This window comes from Ambystoma mexicanum, chromosome 4q (assembly GCF_040938575.1).
Source record: "Ambystoma mexicanum isolate Mex_15411 chromosome 4q, UKY_AmexF1_1, whole genome shotgun sequence".
Classification (NCBI taxonomy): domain Eukaryota; kingdom Metazoa; phylum Chordata; class Amphibia; order Caudata; family Ambystomatidae; genus Ambystoma; species Ambystoma mexicanum.
This window is the reverse complement of record NC_090928.1, coordinates 445,715,390-445,736,544: the sequence shown is the minus strand read 5'-3', so window position 1 is coordinate 445,736,544 and position 21,155 is coordinate 445,715,390. Positions and strand designations below refer to the sequence as shown.

At 46.2% G+C, this 21,155-nt stretch overlaps 1 protein-coding gene across 1 annotated transcript in view; it reads left to right on the top strand.

Annotated features, from left to right (window-relative positions):
* The window catches only part of LOC138467255 (uncharacterized), a 1,232,016-nt gene that overhangs the window by 210,919 nt on the left and 999,942 nt on the right, over window positions 1–21,155 (top strand). Inside the window, exon 3 of the mRNA XM_069607273.1 lies at window positions 14,521–14,652. Within this exon, the coding sequence (XP_069463374.1) occupies window positions 14,521–14,652 (132 nt within the window). The remainder of the gene's footprint in view (window positions 1–14,520; window positions 14,653–21,155) is intronic.

Here is a 21,155-nt window from a genome sequence, read left to right as displayed (position 1 = left end):
CAAGGTTTTACTAAGTCGATATTGTAGGTATGTTTTGGGGCATGATGGACTTGTCCCCCTCTACCTACCCTCTGTTTAAAGCCTTGCAGGATCCATGCATTCTACACCAGTCTGTCATCGCTGGTAATACCCTGGTCTAGCCATGAAGATAAGAGGGGGATTTTGGATTTTGGAATTCACACTGTATTCATCCCTCCATTTAGCTCGACCAGAGGCATAACTCTATGCTGATGTAGGCCTACTGTTACCTGTACTGTGATAGATATCAGGTCATGATCACTCTGCGGCAATTACACTATTTCGAATTTAGAGACCATCCCTCCCAAGTTAGATGACATAAAACAGTAATCTAAACAGGCTGCCTGTATTCTGTTTCTGGGCAGTCACCCTCAGTTTTCTCATTAAGCAATCGCTATTCTCGCATTTTAACCTCCTCCACCTATCTGCGAGTAATTCCATCAAGATTTTGCAGCCACAAAGGCCACCCTCATTAGATAGTAACCGAAAATTGAAATCACCACAAATCAAAATTTCAGGGTTTTTCCGTTCTATGAGTACATAGTTCTGGTTGGTCTAATTGATTGCTGTTTGTTGAATTTAAGTGCCAGGTACTTCGGTCCAGAGTTTGTCAGGCACTTATGGGTGATGACAAGTGACCAAAGGGAAATATCTGTCTCGTACTGGGACCCAGTGGGCGTCCTGTCTGAAGCTAGTGATGTGTGTGGATCGAGGGATGCTCATTGCCAATCTTAAGGCATTATTTTGGAGAACCTGGAGTTTGTTTAGGTTACGTTCAGAGGTGCCTAGCAAGAGGGTGTTACAGTAAACGATTTTGGATAGCACTAGTGCCCTGGCTAGGGTAATGCAGCTATTGGGCGAAAGAAATGCCTTGCAAGCATTGATCAACGTATCGGTGTAGGCAGTTGAGGATGCAGTGGCATTCACTTGCTTTTTGAGAGAGGGTGTGGAGTCTAGCTAGACCCCCAAGGTTTTAATTTCTTTGGCCACTTTGATCAGGTTTCCATCAATGTTGATGGATGCATATCGAGGGTCTAATTTGATTTGTCGAATTTGGGATCCGACAAGCAGGAGCTCAGTTTTCTCATCGTTGAGACATAAGCTGTGGTCTGCCATCCATGCCTGGATCTCCAAGTATGAATCATGAATCAGTTTCAAGTACTCTTCACAACACCCAGACAGCGTAATGAGAACCTGGGTATTGTCAGCCTAATTTGTGTATGTGACACCCAGGTTGTCAAGACGGTCAAATAGGAGCTTTGTGAATATATTGTATAGCGTTGGCGATACGCACAAACCTTGAGGGACACCGCAATAGATGGTAATAAGGTCAGCTGATGCCGAGGGTGCGAAGACCCTAGTGGTGCCATTGGATAGGAATGATTGTATCCAGGCGTATGGATCGCTAGAGAAGGCAGCTGCTGTTGCCAGATGCTCGGTGAGGATCCGGTGGTCAACAAGATCGAAGTCTGCTGACAAGTCTAGCAGCAGGAGCATGGCCATCTTACCATTGTTCTTTGCCTCATCCATTTGGATTTTAAGGTCCAGGAGGGCTGTTTCCATTCCATGTGTTGGCCTAAAGCCCGTGTGTCTGAGGCCCAATAAGTTTAAGTCTTCCAGGTGTTTCTGGATTTGCAGATAGGCCACTCTATCTAAAATCGTTTGGATGTAAGGAACGGTGGTGATGGGCCTGTAGTTAGTGGGATTGTTAGAGTTTAGGTTGTTTTTTAAGAGGGGCATGACCCAAGCCTCCTTAAGGCTGTTGGGTACTGAGCTGGTTTCAAAAGAGGAATCGATTATGGCAGTTATGAAGGGGGCCAAGTCCTTGGCGCCTTCCTGAATGATTGTGGCTGGGCATAGATCCATTTGACATCTGGAAGGTTTGAGGCATTTGATGATATTTTCTACTTCTTTGGGTGAGACCGGAGAGAATGAGAAGGATGGGCATACTGGGGTCCTATGGTTAGGAGGTGGGGAGGTACTGGCATTCTTGGCCAAGCTGTTCTTTTTTTGCTCAATTTTGGATTGGAGCAAGGCAAGTTTGTCTGCGAGGGCCTTTTTGTATTTTTGCGCACGAGTCTGCATCTTTCACACAGGCTTCCGATGGAGGGGATGGTGATTCAAGTTCCCTAAGGATATTGAAGAGCTCCTTAGTTCTGGATTTGGCATTAAGGATTCTATTGTCATATGTCTCTTTCCTAGCGACAAGGATAGCTGATTTGTAGGCAGTAGCAGCTGAAGTGAAGGATACTTTGTTAGTGGAGTTAGGCATTTTTCTCCAAGTGCTTCTGCCGCTCCTTTGGCGATCCGGAGGATTTTCAGTTCAGGGGTGAACCACTTGTTCAGATGGGCTATTGGTTTAGCTTTAGTTATTTTAATGGAGCGATGCTGTCTACTGCTGCTTCAAATGTTTTGTTATAGAGGTCGACTAGCCTATTTGCATCATCTGTCTGTATAGTTGGCTGGGTCTAAGGTATTATGGATTAGTGGGCGGGGCCTGGCCTAGAGCTCATGGAGTGAGGACGTGCCTCTCCAGTGCTCCCGTTTTGATCCTGTAAAAGATCCTTGACTATTAAGGCAAAAGCAGCGTAAGCTATCTATACTACCATCTCAACAAAGCAGAGGTGATTCCGCCCCAAACCGCAACAAACTCGTGAAAAATCAGACCTTGCAGACCCTGGTACGAGACCACGGAACAGACGCCCCCCCCTGCCCGGCAAGATGCCGGATGGAGCCGTGACTCAGCAGTGAGGACGCGGAGAGCGGGGAATACGCACAAAGCCACTGAGTACCCACTACAGAGAAGGAAGTCTGTGCCTCACCTGGCCTGTGAGCGGCCTAACACGGCTCAGCACCACATTACCGCTGAAGGAGGTGGGGGCAGGGAGCACCCGGGGACTACGTGGGCAGAGTGAGCCGTACCTGGAGCGCTGTGACACGGCCAGACGGGGGGCACCCCGTATGCCCCTTGGCTGAGCCGGACGCAGACAACCCCTCCCTCCCCAAGCAAATGGGATACCCAAGGCTGTACCACGCGAGAAGCAAGAAGAGATCACATCGCTAGGCTGGGGTCACAGGGGGAGAGAGATCAGAGGTGGGCTCAATAATAGGCCCACCAGAAGCGGAAGAAAAATGACATGGCACAGCCCAGAGGAGAAAGCGGAGCAGCACGTGGATAAAGCGGCACCCCACATGACACAGTACTGGAAATACCATCTAGGTCACACTACAGCAAACCGTGGACCGCAGGTCTTGTGGGACCTACGTGCACCAAGACGCCAGTGCGGGAAGGACAGCACATGGGGTAACACATCCAGTTGCCGCAACACTGGTCGCCTCCACCAGCTATACGGACTTACCAGAGGCAAGAAGCACACAAACACTCCTGGGTCGCACGTGGAGCAGCGGTAGACACACTTCTGTAAAGGAGATCATAGTAAACTTGAAGCTACTAGGGACAAGGCCACCACATCTCGCGGCTCCACACAGGGCGTACCCTGGCATAGGAAGCAGGGAACTGTGAGTATCCCCTAATTAATATGCAAAAAAACAGCGTAATAACAGCCTCCCACTGACAGAGCCCATAGCAGTTGGTTGCCAGGGAAAAGACGGTTCCCTAATACCACCAGAGGCCTTGTGCCTGAAACAGCCTGCCAGAAATTAACCGCCTATAGATAGAGGCAGCGGGCAGCCCAAGAACATGCTGCAATTTTGACACAGAGGGGGCCATTTAAGTGCTGCCTGAACAAATAAACACGCACCACGCCAAGGGTACTTCACTCCTGAAAACACTGCACATAACGCACTACCCAGGCTAGGTTGCCGGGCAACTATTACTTGGGAACATTGCACTACACTAAGTAACGAAACAGAGCACTGTGAATTGAAAAGTACGCGCCCGCAGCAGGGAGGTGCCGCACTACGCAGCGCAAAATATTTGCAGTAGGAATATGGCGGGCTGAGGATTTGGACTCTCCACACAAACTAACTAAGTTGTCGCACTCATAGGCTGGGGTGAAACCACGTAATATACATCGACCTGGGACAAAAAAAGAAGGGGGTGAACAGAGCTAAGCACGAAACAGAAACAAGTTGTGTGGCTGACACCAGCATGCCCTTTATGCAGCACCTAACCCTGAAGGCTGTTAAAACACCTCATCTTGACCAGGGGCTAAAGTAAAAAAAAATTCAAAAAAAATTTAAAAACGAAAAGGTGAAAACACGCATCACTGGAGGGTGCTCAGACACACTGCTGTCAGTGAGTCGATACTGGGCACGGCTGGGGCACATGCAAGAGCCCTGACAAGCAACGGTTGGTTGGCAGTATAAAAGCTGTGGTTTATAGCCGCCCCCCCGCGAGTCACTAGGTGGATATGCCCTCGACAAAGGAGAAAAATAAGACCGCAACAATGGACTCGTTTGTCACAGCCAAGGCGAAAGAGCACCCCCACACCAACTAGGGAGCCACACTGGCGCAGGAAACCCCAAAGGACGATGACAAGGACAAACAGGGACTGGACGCAATAGCAGCATTGTGCTTGTTCATTGACACTAAGATAGGGGAAGTCAAAGAAGATATGCAGCTACTGAGGCAGGATGTGTGGAACCTGCCGTACCAGGTGACGACCACTGAGACAGAGCAGAAGGAAACAACGGAAATATTCAAAGACCTACAAACCAGGGTACAGGTACTAGAAAGGAGAAATACTGTCCTGGAAACAAGGGCGGAGGATGCAGAGGGTCACGCAAGACGCAACAACGTGTGTCTACTTGGAATTCCGGAGGGTATGGAAGTATCCAACCCTACAAACTTCGTAGAAAAGCTACTGCAGCAGGAAATCAGAGCCGGTCAGCTCTCACAGGGCTTTGCAGTGGAGAGGGCCCACAGAACATTACAGAAAAGACCCCCTCCGGGATCTCACCCTCGTCCGATGATAGCCAAGATCTTGAACTTCCAGGACAGGGAGATTATTCTACGATACCCAAGGGAGGGAGGGGAGATAAAAAGGGACAACGCCAAAATCAGCATATACCCAGACTATACACAAACAGTGCAGCGGGCGAGGAACTCTTTTGTCCCGATAAAGGCCAAACTGCGAACGCTGAACCTCAAATACATGCTGATATATCCATCCAGGCTCAAAGTGATATACAAAGGCCAAGCCGTGTTTCTGGAAAGCCCGGTGGCAGCCACCATGTGGCTGGAACATAACAACTTTGACACGGATGAGAACCACGTACCGTAGCCTGCACTCCAATACCCAGAACGAAGAAATGGTTATTGAGATGGACAAATGATCTGCAAGACGGAGCTTACCCTAAACTGACAAGATGCATCACCGCCAAGACCAAGAATTGAATATGACGGGGGCACAGATGGGCCGCTTGGCCTGAGCTAATAGACACACCCCCCCAAAAGGACTGGTGTTGGCCTGTTGCTGACACCTCGAGACCCGCGCACATCGACCCGGATGGGCCAGGAAGGCGCTGGGGCGCCTGAGCGCTGCCTGCGAGAAGCGGCTGCTGGGTGCAGTTGGTTAATTTTGTTTTATTGTTGTTGTTGTTTGACAGGTTTTAAAGTCTTCAAGGCAATAGACACATTGAGACAATGAGTGCTTGAGGGGGGAACAAGGGTGATCGGGGAAAATATGAGGCTTACTGGTTTAAAAATCCCTCTGTCATTGCAATGTTGCGTGAATTGACAAAAAGGTCTGCGGGTGGTAAGGGTGTAAATATCCAATTGAGGGAGGCGGGGTTGGGTGGGGTGCTGCGGATGGGGGAATGCTGGGCGGAATGACACCAAATAAGGATGGCAGCTGATATAAAACAACGTGGAATGTCCGGGATATGGACACCTACATGCGCAGGAACAAGATCAAATCTTTGTTCGCACAGAAAGAACATTTCCATAGCACTGCTATAAGAGACCCATCTCACAGTAGGCGACAATGCAAAAATGGAGAGTCTCTGGGGGGGGGGGGACAGGGCTTTGGTGCGGGATATTCTAAATATGCACGGGGTGTATATAACTGTATAGATGCGTCTGTGCCTTTTCGCTTAATATCAAAAGTTGTGGATGCAGAAGGGAGATACCTGGTGGCTAAAGGCAGCATTGAGCAGAATGAGGTCTGCATAGTGAATGCCTACCTCCCGAACCACTGAACTGCGGCGTACTTAAATGGGTTGTGCGAGACACTGACCCCATACTGTGATTGCTTTTTTATCTGGGGGGGGGGATTCCAACTGTGTGCATGATTATGACATGGACAGGTCCATCCTGTTACAAAATGGGACTGGGAATATAAAGTCGCCGCTCAAGCGGGTTATGGAGACTCTGGACCTGTCAGATGTGTGGAGGGAATTACACCCAGGGAGGAGAGAATATTCCTACTACTCGTCCCCACACGGGCTATACACAAGAATTGATCACCTACTTGTTGACAGGGCACATCTCCCCATATCGAATCTGCAGCCTATCTGGGTAGATTAATATCGGATCATTCGCCCATGCAACTAGTCTGGGCAATGAAGGGACCTAGGCCCCCCCATACCACTGTGGCGGATGCTGACTGATGCACTGACAGATGGCGCTTTTCAAGAAGAACTCCACACTAAACTGATTGAGTACATAGATACCAATGTAGGAAGCGTAGATAAATGGAGTACCGTCTGGGAAATGCTGAAAATACTGATGAGAGGGGAAACTATTGCAACTGCGGGAGGGATCAGGCGGACACTAAACGAGGGAACTGGAGGCAAATGAAGAAAATATCAGGCAACTGGAAGCCAATGCCCAAAGGACACGGGAAGGGGAGGAGGAACAGGTGGAGATCAGGGGAAACAACAGGGAGGCTTGGAATAGACTATCCAAATGTGACTACATACCGAAAACTACTAGAGCACACTCTGAGGGGGACAAGCTGAGCAGGCTTTTGGCGTGGCTGTGCAAGAGGGAAAACCCGAGACACCTAACTACGACACTTAAGAACGAGTTGGGTGAGTAGCACACGACGCAACTGTCTATAAACGACACCTTCCGAAACTTTTACTCCCAACTGTACTGCCACGACAAACAAGTGCCACACCAGGACATATTGGAAATGCTGGAAGAAATAGGGCTGCCCAAACTAGACAGGGTGCATAGAGAAATGCTCAACAGCGAATTGACTGCTGAGGACATAAGCGAAGCAATCAAGTCATTGGCTACCAGTAAAACTCCTGGAAGCGATGGTTTGCCCCCTGAATTCTACAAAACATACTCATCGGAGCTGACCCCGATTCTGCACGAGGTATTCCAGGAAGCATTTGAGACCAAAATGCTCCCAACACCATGCTAGAAACCTTGGTGGTCACGATCCCTAAACCCGGTAAACCCACAGATGAATGTGACTCTTATAGGCCCTTGGCAATGCTAAATTATGATGTAAATATTCTGACAACTATATTGGCTAATCCCCCGTCCAAAGTGATAGGATCCCTAATACATGAAGACCAGAGTGGTTTTGTCCCAAACTGCAATACAGCGGTAAATCTGAGGCGTCTGCAACACATTGTGGAACAAACATTTAGCCGGCGGGAACACTTAGCGTTAGTCTCGCTGGATGCCATAAAGGCATTTGACTCCATTTATTGGGAGTGGTTGATTGCGGTGTTGAGAGAGATTGGGTGGGGCCAACACTTCATCAGATGGGTTGAGCTGCTCTATGCAGCGCCGGTGGCCAGGATCAAAACAGGAAGGATAGTTTCGGACCCCTGGAACATCCAGAGAGGGAACAGACAAGGCTTCCCACTGTCACCCATGCTCTATATATTGGGCTTGGAACCGATAGCAATCTACATTAGAAAACAGGTTTTTGATGCTGGAATTACAGAGGAGAACAACATATAGTGTCCCTGTATGCAGATGACGTGTTCCTATACCCGTGAGACCCACACCTGAATGTCCCGGTGGTGTTGAATGTGTTGGCTAGATTTGCAGGATTCTCTGGGATATCTTTCAGTAGAAAGAAATCCTGCATATTCCCATTAGTGGGACTGGCGGGGAAATCATTCAGATATCTGAGAGTGAACATCTGGCACATCCCGGGCCTGATGCATGAGGACAACACCAAACTGGCCTTAAATGGGCTTAGAAAATCTATGTGGTTCTGGTCTAGACTCCCGTTATCGTTGATGGGCAGAGTTGCAATAATTAAAATGATAGTATTGCCAAGGTTTTTGTACTTCTTCCACAATGTACACCACTACATCCCAGCCTCATTTTTCCGCACAATAGAGAAGTTGCTGAGGGAGCTGCTGTGGGGCGCTACCAAACACAGACTGTCTTTATCCTCTCTGTCGCTGCCATACAAAGAAGGTGGGGGTCCAACTACCAGATCTAGAGAGGTATTACCTAGCGGTGCAACTCAGTCACATGGCCAAATGGCTTGCTGATGAGGTCACCTCGGGAACGAGACTGACTATAAGGCTGGTGGCCCCGGCGCACCTGAAAGAAATACTCTGTATCTCACTACAGTGCTTGAACACAACCCCAATGATTGTGACATTGGGAAGATAAAGTCTGGAACAAGGTTCTAAAACTGTCGAAAAAAGTGACCGCCCATACTCCCCTGAAAGCTCATTGGCGGCCGAGGTTTGTGTAGGCAAAGAAGACTTAGTAAACATGAGACTATGGGAAGGGTTTGGTGTCCACACATGGAGTGATGTTAATGAAGAGGGGGTTTTCAGGGAATTTGAGTCTATGACAGAAAAAGAAGGGCTGTCCAGAGGCCAATTTCTATGGTACCACAAGATTAAAAAAGTCGCAAAGGAAACTTGGAAGGATTGGCCAGAAGAACCAGAAATAGACCCGACAATGGCAGTATTACACAATCTTGGGGATGGGTGGAAAGGAGTGTCCAGAATCTATAATCAACTGATGGATAGACCCAACCTCAAAAGTATAACACTAAAAGAAAAATGGGAGACTGATACAGGAACTGCTATAACGGACAAGGAATGGGCTAGGGCCCTGGCATACAACTGGGAAGTTTCTAGAAGCGCCAGATTCAGATTGATACTACTAAATGTCCTATGTACGACGTACATGACCCTGGGTAGAATTGCTAGGTTTAATTATAAGGTTGCTCTGCAATGTCCTTGGTGCAGTATGGAGGGAGCAGAGCTGATTCACATGTTTTGGGAGTGCCCAAAGTCAAGCTGCTTCTGGAACAAGATAGAACTGGCCTGTAGGAAGGCCGGGGTGGTGAGATACGAGTGGTCAGCGAAGGAATGCCTACTGGGGTCCTATCCGAGGATTGGTAAATACAGGCACATAATTAAGCTCATGGATATGGCATGTATATTAGCAAAGAGGTCCATTGCAATGGCATGGAAATCCCCAGGTGGGCCACGATATGAACAATGGAATAACGTGTTGGAGCACAGGACGAGTGATGAGAGCAAAGGGGGGCAAAGGGGTTTCCAAAGCTGGGGGGGGTGAAGCAAGTCCAGCATACAAAGCCTGGAAGGCACTATTTGGTGATATGTTCCGCTCACCTGATGATAAACCCCAGTGAAAACAAGAGACAAGAGACTAAGACCCAGGTCCTGAGCAGCCCACAGTACAAACGCTGCTACTCGGCTATCGATTAAGTAGCCCAGCCTACCCCTACGATATGGGAAGGGTCGACGCACGGATGACATTCCATCAGAGCACCTGCCAGAAAAACTGATTAACAAAATAATATGTGAAGACTTATTGGTTAATTGTTGTTTGTTTATGTTCATATGTTACACGTTAAACGCAAAACGCCTTTGGTGAATCATGCTATTTGTTGCTATGTTTGGTACAAATGCCAATAAAAAACATTTAAAAATCAAATTATGGATTAGTGGGCGTAGGCTTTGCAGCGTAATGTTACGCTGTTGTTTCTGACAAGGGTTTGCGGAGCGATGGCAGGATTGGGGCTGGCAGGTGCATTCCCCTGGATGGAAAAGGAGATAGCATGGTGGTCAGACCAAGCAGTGGGCTCGTTTTGGAGGATGGTGGTAGAGCAATTGTAGTCTACCAGCCAGTCCAGTCCAGTGTTCTGCCTTTATTATGCGTCGGTGGTGTGACGCGGCGGTTGAAGCCGAGCTGGGAGATGGAATTTTCAAGAGATAAGGCATTTGGGTCATTCGGGTCACATAGACCTAAGTTAAATTCACCAAGCGGAATGATTTGAGATCCTGGTTTGGTGTTGTTGGTTAGGAGGTCACTGATGTCTTCCTCGAAAGATGAGATGTGCCCTGGGGGGCCTCTAGATAAGGTGCATGAGGATAGTTTGGGATGCTGAAAGTGGGATCTTCACTGTCAGTAGTTCTGTGGATGGGAGGCTCGCAGACGGGGTGGCTCTAAGGCCTAAGGATGTTTTAGCAATTAATGCTACTCCGCCTCCTTTGCCTAACGCTCTGTCTTTCCTTATTATTGATGTTTTTGGCGGATGTGCCGAGTAGGAGGACATTGCAATAGTCTAGTTTTACACCTGGCAATGTTGAGACAATTTTTGCCTGAGAGGTAGGGTTTTACAGCATTGATAATTTTGGTTGTGAGTGCTGCTGAGGAGGAGAAATAGCTGACTTGTCTATCCATAGATAGGGTTGAGTCCAGGAAGACTCCAAGGGTTTTTACAGCAGTTGAGACTGTGACTACAGTGTTCTCTATTTTGAAACTGCAGTAGTTCTTGTCTAGTATTTTGAGGGTCTATTTGGGGCCAACCAGTAGGATTTCGGTTTTGTCTCCATTGAGACAGAGGCCATTTGCTGCCGTCCAGGCCTGGATGATGGCGTATGTGTTTTGTAGGGCTGTGAGGTCATGTGCGTAGTCACCAGTAAGAGGGAGAATAATGTGTGTATCATCGGCATAATTGGTGAACGTTATGCCGAAGTCTTCTAGGTCATTGAACAGTTGTAAGGGGAAAAAGTTGTAGAGTGTAGGGGAAGTGCATGAGCCTTGTGGAACACCACAGCCAATAGGAGATGGGACGGCTGATGCCTAGTCTGAGAAAACCCTCATAACTCAGCCCTCGAGGAAGGATGTTATCCAGGTGGTGGCCTCATCAAGAGAAGTGTGCAGAGTCTGTGAGGTGTTTCCCTAGGATCTTGTGGTCAACCAGGTCGAACGTTGCAGATAGGTCAAGGAGCAGGAGGAGCATTGATTTGCCCTTGTCCATGTTACCTAGTAGCTGATTTTTTAAGTCAAGCAGGGCTGACTCAGTGCCATGCCGGGGGTGAATACCAGATTGCCTCTTTCCCTGTATGTTGTGCAGCTTGAGGTAGGATTGGATCTGCAGATATGCAGCTTTGTCTATACTGTAAATTGAACCTTAATCTAGGCTACCTGGACCCCAATGACCACAAAGCCTCTGACTTGGCTAACTCATTAACTGACCTAGGTTTCACCCACCATATCCAAGAACCCACACACAACAAAGGGAGAACCCTTCACTGGCTTACCGACCTACTATCGGTCAAGTAACTGTGTCACCTTGTATTTGGTCCGACCACTGCAAGATTACCTTTGCTTTCAAAGCCAACACCTCTAGCCAGAAACCTAACATTGCACCAGCTATACCTAACCGTAATAAGAAGGACATAACAAAGGAAAAACTGCTCCCTAACATCCTCCGCGTTCTTAAAAACACCCCACAGGCCTAGTAGACATTTACAACCTATCTATACTAAAAGCATTGGACGCCATCGCCCTGCTCAAATTACTCAAACCGAAAACCCCAAGCGCACCTCAACTCCTGGTTTACACCCCATCTACGACCCTACGTGAAACTAAAAGAAATGCTGAGGCACACTGGAAAGGACTCCCAACTGAAACCAACAAAACCACCTTGATCATTGCTTCATCCATTTACAAAGAGGCAATTCTCTCAGCTAAAAGAGAGGTCTATAACAAACGCATCTTGCAAGCTCAATCCAACACCAAAGAGCTCTTTAAAATTCTAAAAGAGCTAAAAACGCCCATGCCCCAACCAACAAGTGCAACACTGATGCCCAATGGTGTAACAATATTCAAAAAGCACTCCTAACAAAATATCTACCTTACAAACGGAAATCAATAACAACAGGTATTCTGCTACCAGACCTACTAGTTAATTCCTTTGCTAATAAACCATCAGCACCTAGATAATAAACTCCTGGGTCTCTGTCAATCAGTCTTCCGACCAAGACACGGGACGGAAACTGCTTTGATCGACTTAAAAACGCAAATTGAGGACCTAAAAGACAAGGGCAAACTGGCACTCCTCCTTCTGCTTGATCTCTCAGCAGCTTTTGATTTGGTCAACCACCAATTTCTTTGCCATCACCTCAAAATTGCTGCCCACTTTAGATCCTTCCTGGCGAACAGAATTATGAGGGTTTTCTCCCCATCTGCTTCTGCCGAGCCCTCTCCAGTCAGTTGCGGTGTCCCGCAAGGGTCATGTGTTTCCCCTACATTATACAATGTATTTACAAAGCCGCTCTTTGATATTCTGGACTCTGTGGGTGTCACCTACACGAATGACGCAGATGACACCCAGATACTGATCCTTATCACTGGCGACTATGTAACCGACTCAAATACGGTTAATGATGTCTACAGTCATTCAAGTCTGGAGGGCGCATCACGCATCACGGGCTCTGCCCAAATGATGATAAGACTGAGTTACTTATCCTAGGCTCACAGACTAGCTTAAATACACTTGACACAGTATTCCAATCATTTATCATTGATGGGAACACCATTAAGGTGGCCAATGATACTAAAACCCTCAGTATCTATCTAGATTCCACCCTATCACTTCATCGACAAACTAACCTAGTGGCGTCTGCAGCAGCCTACACATGTAAGCTGATAACAGCATGCAGACCCTTTCTGACAACTAATAACTGTATCATCCTGGCCAGAACACTCATCTTGTCAAAGATCGACTATTGTTATGCGCTTTACCTTGGGACTAGCCAAAGAAACATAAACATACTTCAGGTTACCCAGAACAATGCCATCAGGGATGGTATTAACTTCCCTAGGAAATTACATATCTCAGACACTAGACAGAGCCTTCATTGGCTATCGGTCACCCACAGAATCTCACTGAAAACACTCATGATCACCCACCCACAAGTGTCAAGCTAACCTGGCTCCCGAATACCTGGCCAACCGCTTTACCATACACACTGCCCTTCGTCCACTGAGATCCATGCTTACTCGTTGTCCATCCCTAGGTTCAAACTACAAACAACAGGAGGAACTAGCTTCCCTGTCCTCGCTGCCAAACTCTGGAACACCCTCCCGATCCAACTAAAAGAGGAGCCTTCCTTCCCTGCCTTCAAACGCACAACTAAAAAATGTCTCTCTGAGCAGGACACAGCGGCATCCCGCTCATAATGCTTGTCTGTCTATGATCTGTATCGCAGCCTAGTGTATTCATGAGTCCCTGCACTTCTACTGCAACAAATGTATCATCTGTAATATGTAAGAAATACGTTGTATTGTAAACTTAACCTTGTAAGTAATGCACCCAGATGCCTCGGGCCAAGCGTGCAATATAAATAAATAACCTAAACTAAACTGAACACCCTCTGCATGCAGTAAAGCCACTGCCTGAAGTGGGATGCATTTGTTGTGAGTACTGTGCTCCCCACCCTGGACAATATATATTCCTCAGTTGTACAAGTCCATGGAGGTGCAGAAATAAACACCTCGCCCAGTACCATCAGTGTCCTGTCGTCTTTCCGGCCACTACAGGGTGGTTAATAAAATTAGACATGCTGAAACCTGCGAGAAACCCACGGTTTCAGTTGAACTATAGCACTCAAACCGGAATCCCAAAGCACCTTAAAAGGTTTTCAAGGCACAACAAACGTGGTAATGGCAAAATGTGGACCTTTTATACCTTACATTTGTTCTGCACGTTAGAAAATAAATCTATTTCATGTGTGGGTGTGCTGTATTGTGTAAGAGTATATATGTTCTGTATTTCATTTATATATGTTTTGCATATACTGAGAGGTCATGATTTTCTATACAACCTTGTTTACATAATTGATATGCTCATGTTGTTTTGAATCAATTACAAGATACCTGTCACTGTCGACATTAAAGATTCTTATGTTGTGATTGTATTTGTAACACCTTATCTGTGCAATTTAATTTTCAAATGGGGCCATCTGTGAAATTGTCTTTGACACGCAGGCGACAGTAAAACTACATGATTCCAACCATACAAACACATTATAGACAGAAGTCAATCAATCAATCAATCAATTCGGTTGATGATGCAGATTCAAAAGTAAACTATGCAACATCTTTTTCTGAATTTCTCCAAGGCAGATGGTATGGAGCGTTCCACTCGTTCCACCTTTCTAATTCTTATGCAGCAACTGCACTTCCATATATTCAGAAACATATATTACCTTTACGCATATCCATATTAATGCATGATTGCAATTATAGCATCACATGATAACGCACATGTTTCTCTTTCACAGGCTGCTGATTCTGGAAGCACACCAAGATTTTCTAATCCAGTCCCCAAAGCTTATGTGGAACCTACACATCCCTACCTGCCTGTCCACACGCAGCACGCCAACCCTGTAAAGCAAGGCAACCTTCCACACTTGGTATGCAAATACACAGACGACATTGTTTTTCTTTTCAAACTTCTCTGTAAAAATTAAATGTGAGGACAATTTAAATATCACCTAAAAACTTGAAAGGGTGATTCCTAAGGCCATGTCTTGTAATGGTAACAATTCGTTATTTATATGGCGCTTTCGCCAAAGCGCTGTACGTAGAACATATTTACATACAATTATCAACCAACTAACGTTGGTAATCATTTATTGATCTCGGAAGGATCAAAGGCTCAGGTGGCCTTGCTGGGATTTGAACCTGCCGATCACAGCAGCGCACACTCAATACACTGAGCTGTCTTACAAGTTAACATTTACCACTGCTATTACAATTGTGAATACAATGCAGTGTATCTTGGCTTTAGCTGTGCATGATACAGCCAGTGTTTAGACAGCTTGAAAAGGGGGTCCAATATGGAAGGTTTTTAACCTAGCTGGTCGGGTAATTTTTTGATCAGGTAAAACATATTGGGCCTCATAACACGGATGGCGGTGAACCATGGCGCTATCAGCTGCTGGTTCATGCTGGTAAAATACTGGCACCGCCTTGGTGGAAAGGGGAATTACCGCCCTATTCCAAGGTTGGCGGGGCGGTAATTCCCCCTTCCACCATTGCCCTTCCCCATTCCCATTTTTGCCCCATAGGGCTCTATGAGAATGGGGAAGGCGCTAATTACAGTACCGCAAATTGCGGTACCGTAATTAGCTCCCTGGTCCCTTTGCGGGTTAGTTTTTAATGCCTGCAAAAAGCAGGCGTTAAATTCTCCAACCCGCAAAGGGACCTCGTAGTAAGGCGGTAAGGATTTACTGGTACCGGTAAAATACCGGTACCGGTAAACCCTTACCGCCATCCGTGTAATGAGGGCATTGTCTCTGCTGCACTGAGAACTTGTTAATGGCTTTCAGTGATGTCCAGGATACATTTTGGAATCTTAGCCCGGTCTACCCATAACAATGTGAGTAACAAAACCCTACCATATGTGCCTCAAAGAATGCTGCAGTCCGACGACACCCTGTTGTCTTGAATGCAGAATCTCTGCAAGTAACTGAGTGTGGAAATCAATTACCTGCCCAGATATGTGGCTTTTAAAATTATTTTTATTATTAGGGTATGTATTGAGTGCAGACCTAGCTTCAGGACGCAATGGAGCTCTTTAGAATCATAGGGGGAAGAACAAAGTGAGGGAAGCAGAGCAAAAAGGAGAGGGGAGTTAACAGGGGAGGCAAGGGTTGGAAAGAAGGGATCTACAAGCAACCAGAGACGGAGACAGCGGAGAACAGATCACAGAGTCTCAGGTAGGGTGAGGAGTGCAGTGTGTGTGTGGACCTGGGTGTTAAGGAGGGGCCATTCCTTAAGTGGAGGGTCTTGAGCTCTTTCCTGAATGGTAGAACTGATGGGGCAAGTCTGATGTTGATGGGGAGAGTCTTGGAGCATAGACAAAGAAGGCCTGTCTTCTAGTGCTTTCCTTCCTGCACCGTCGTAGCTGAAGTCTACACATTTTCTTACTTCTGATGGATCGCTGAGATCCTCAGTGAGGTAGCTTGGGGACTTCGGGGTGGCAGCCTTGTAGATGATGCAAGAGGATTTGAAGATGATACATGATTGCAGTGGGAGCCAGTGCAGTTTGATGAGGGTCAGGGTGATGTGGTCGAATTACAGAGTCCTTTAATGAGTCTTGCTGCAGTATGCAGGACACATTTCAGGGATGTCAGGGTAGTCGCCAGAAAGCCTTCCAAAAAGGCATTGCCACCATCCAAGTGGGAGAGGACCAAGGCTTGGGCAGGGGTTCTGAAGTTGCTTTCCTGGATGAAGGGCTTGATTTGCCGCAGGAGAGAATATTGGTACCAGGCAGTTTGTGTCTTAATTGTTATGTGCTGTTTGAACGCGAGGCGTCTGTCGATGTTGAATCCAAGGGACTTGGCACAGGTGGCTAGCTGGGGTGTGAATTCCTCAAGGGTCATAGCAGAGAGCCAGGTCTGGCTCTCAGGGTGTTCAGTGTTTTTAGTCAGCATCAGTCTTGGAGGGGTTGAGCTTCAGGTAAGCACTGGACATCCAGGACTTTCAGATACTGCTTAAAACTGTTCCTATATGTTTACCTGTATGGGCTGTCTTTGCCTTAGTGGATCTTAGATATGCTTTGGACTGGTAAATGCTCATGAAGATGAATGAGGTAATGGAGTGCACAATGTAAATATTTAATGTGTCATAACAACTTCATTAACTGTAGTACAAGTTGTTATAATTTCAAAGGTGGTGACGGTTCTTTGTCCAAGCATTTTAGTGCACACACTTTGAGGACTAAACACCAAACCAAGGCAAAAGTCAACAGAAACATTTATAAGACAAGTATTGGAAAAGCTAATAGGTAACACTCTGCAAATAAAGAATGCACACATATGCTGTACTGTATGTGCTTGTTTACAACAAACATCTTAGCCATTTACAAAGGCAGAGCTATTGACTTTGCCAGTGCTTGTTTTTAAACATTGGAACAACATTGCAGCCCAACCATGGCATTGAAGACTAGGTTCAGCTAAAGGGTGTTTGTGAAAGATCACCAGTGAGGCACCCAACTATTGTGAATTACATTTGATCACAGCATGGAGCCTATCCATATCAACAGTGCATCTATTCTAAATTCATACACTCCTTTCCTCATCTACCCAAATGACATTGAGGTAGATGTGTAGGAACCAGATGCAATACGGGGCCTTTAACCTCTACCACTTTTCTGAATTGGGGGGCTAGCGGAGGACATTTCCCCTACACATTTCTGAGCAGGAGATTGTATTTATCTATTTTATTGTTTTTTATAAGTTGCCAATCATGTGCAAGGCCTTATCATAGCGCCCGCGGAGCTAAGGGAAGAGCGATCGGGAAATCTTATCTTTCACAGGCTCAAGGAGCATTCAAATTGGTAAAATACAAGGGAAGGGGAGAAGAGCATAGAAAATGAGTGCGTAGACGTTACCATAAGAACATAATGAAAAAAACATCAGGATACCAAATCGTAAGTGCATCAGTGAAATTAGCGTCATTAAATGGTCCTCAAAGTATAATACCAATGTAAGCAAAAAAATAAAGGAAAAAGCTAGATGGTAAGCAAACTGAAAGAGGAGCAGGGGTGGGAGAGTTACTCCATTAATATTTATATTCACTAGTCATGTCCAAATGTTTTGAAGAGGAAGGTCTTGAAATGTTCTCAGAAGTGCAGGTAGTTATTCAATTCTCTGATGGCAGCTGGTAAACGGTTCCAAAGGAAGTATCCTTTGGTTCCACAGTTTCTGCCACCAAGTCTCTTTTTCCTAAATAGAGCAACCACTGATGTTTTAGAACATGAGGAACTCAAATGTCTGTCTGGAGGTATTGCTTTACTTTCTGCTTCAAATACAATGGGCCCCTATGCCAGTAGAGTTGGTGAATGAGGTTGAAGATTTAAAAAAAGTCTTTGAGCACCCAATTGAAGAGGGGAGGGAAAGGAGGGCTAGTGTCATGTGCTCTCTCGTTTTGAGGGCCAGGATGAGTTAGGTTGTTAAGAAGCTCCAACAGGAGACTGTTACAGTAGCCAAGACATGAGAGAACCAATGCAGAATCGACCTGCACCTTTTAGGACATGTTGCTGAGTGCAAGTATGTGTCTCAGAACATGCAGCTGTAGATGATATTTCTTTGTGAGTTCATGGATTGTAGGTGAAATGAACAGATGACTGTTCAAGAAGACTGTCCCATTTTTGGGTGAAGAGACAGGACTAGGGAGTGTCCTCTGGAGACCAAGTGAGAGAAAGAGCTGCAGGAATTGAGTTACCAAAATATATGATTTTGATATTAGGATATTCAAACAAAGGTAATTGTCTATCATGGAGTTCTGAATCTGGAGCTGGCATTTTGAGATGTGAAGATGAGAATATAAATATTAATATAAGCAGTCAAGGCCACCTTCCGTGGCCTCTTGATTTCTGAGGGCTGTGCAAAAAAAAGGGAGAGAATGTTACATGAGTCTAACCTAACACTAAAGATCAGGAGCAAGGAAAGGGCAATTAAGGGAACAGAGCAGGGCTCAGAGGAGCACTTAACGGAAATTAGGGAACTAAGAAAGGAACTTGGGGATATCTGGAAGGGGAAGGCAAGCGCACAATTGCATTATATCAAACAAAAATACTACTAAAAGTGGGGCAAAGCCCACACTATGCTACCAGCCCTTTGTAGGGGCCAAAGAGCTGTCTACAAAATCAGAGATGAAAGGCGAATGATACATAACAAACCCGAGGACATCGCACAGCACTTCGGTGAGTACTATACCCAACTGTATACTGCAGAGTGCGTAGGTGTTGAAAATGAAACCTTAGACTACCTCGATAGGCTCTCACTCCCTACACTAAATTCAGAGGATAGAGCAACTCTTGAGTCTCGCATAAAAATCCTCAAAGCCATTTTTAAACTAAGAGCGGACTCGGCACCTGGGCCAGATGGATACACACTAGCCTTCTACAAAAGGCATGGCCCCTTATTGGTTTTGTTTCTGGCAAAGCTGTTTAATAGTATATTAGGCAGTGGGAGGGCTCTGGACTTGTTCACACAGGCACGGATAATCGTTCTCCCAAAGGAGGGAAGAGATGCACTAAACTGCGGGTCCTGTGGACCCATAACGTTGGTGCCAAAATATACGCCAGTGTCTTGGCCGAAAGGCTAAATATAGTTCTTCCGAAACCCATTCATAATGACCAGGTGGGCTTCATCAGAGGCAGACAGGGGGCAAACAATATCTGCAAGACCCTAAGTACCATTGCTGAGCATGACAAACAACCCTATTCTGCTGTCAGTTGATGCCGAAAAGGCCTTCGACAGGGTCGAATGGAAATTTATGGAACAAACCTGAAGGAAAGCAGTCCTCAGTGTCAGATGGCTCACAGGAGATATGGCACTGCACCAAAACACAAGGGACAACGTCATAGTTAACGGAGTAGCCTCCCCTGAATTTCCAATAACCTGCGGGACCTGCCATGAATGCCCTTTATCCCTGCTAATTTTTGCCCTAACGTTGGAACCGCTGGCGGTTTCCATACGTGCTGAAGAGCAGATAAAGGAAATAAGGGTGGGAGCAACAGAATGCAAACTGGCCTTATAAACCGATGACATAATAGCGCACATCACGCACCCAGGCTTGTCAGCCGCTACTCTCCTTGTGGCTATGGGGGAATATGGGAACCTATACAGGTTTAAAATTAACATAACAAAGAAAATAGCGCTATTGTTAATGGATATTACCCCCTACATTGCTGAAACCCTAACTAACTAAGACATCCAGATTCTGGCCGATGGTATTAAATACCTTGGTGTAAACATTACCTAGAAACATGTGGATATATTGGGGGTCAATTACCCGCCCTTTGGCACACAATTAAAAAAGACTTCCAGAACTGTTCAAAGATCATGTTATCATGGGTAGCACATCTTATCGCAATAAAAATGAATCTCTTTCTCAGACTACTATTCCTGTTTCAGGCACTGCCCCTGATTTTTCCAGCTTCCCTCCATAATTAAATAAAAAGAACCCTTCTCTTTTGTGGGCGGGGAAGACACCCTGGATCGCACATGGCACTTAAATTTTACCCAACGTGAAGGATGTTGCAGGCTTCCCAGACCTGTACGAATATTACAGAACAGCCCAGCTTCGGGTCCTGGTGGATCACACACAGGAAAATGAACCGAAGCAGTCGGTTGCCATGGAGAATCACATTTTCGCACAGGTCACTTTGGGGGAATGGTTATGGGTCCCAAACAGGGGTTTACCAAACAACATACGATTGCACCCTGTGTTTTCAGTACTCTGGCATCTTTGGAAACGCTCTAGCGAAATGAAGGGTGTCACATCTTGGCCAAACCCCCTCAGTTGCATATGGGCCCACCCTATTAGGGACAAAATCATGAACCCATTGAGATTCCAACCGTATTACGAAGCAGGCCTGATTAGAGCAGGCTAAATATAGAAAGCGGGTTGTTTCATGCACAAAACAGAACTAGAAAATGCCCTTGGAATACCCAACATTCCATCCCTGATGTTTCTTCAGTTAAAGGGGGTCCTGACAGTCAGTGCTGGACACATAACTTACAATGCCCTCTGAACCGATTTGAACAAGTCCTCAACTCATCCACTGACACAAAAGGGCTAATTCCAGCATTGTATTATTCTTTCTTAAAGGAATAGTGCGCTCAGAAATATTATTGTTCCGGTGTGTTTTTAAGCATACGTTGATCGATTGTACAAACATTTCCTATGCACCTTAACGTAGTTTTGTTCTTTTGTACTCATGCGAAATCAGGCAGCAGGGCGTGGCCATCTTGTGATATTCTTATCCGTTACCGCATCGGCCAAGGTGGACTGCCCTGGCGGCACTTAATCATATCCCGCACCCCTGAGGCTGACATCACCAAACCTAGTGATATTCTCCGCCTATCTCCAGGACGTTACTGGGCAGCATAGCCAAATGCAT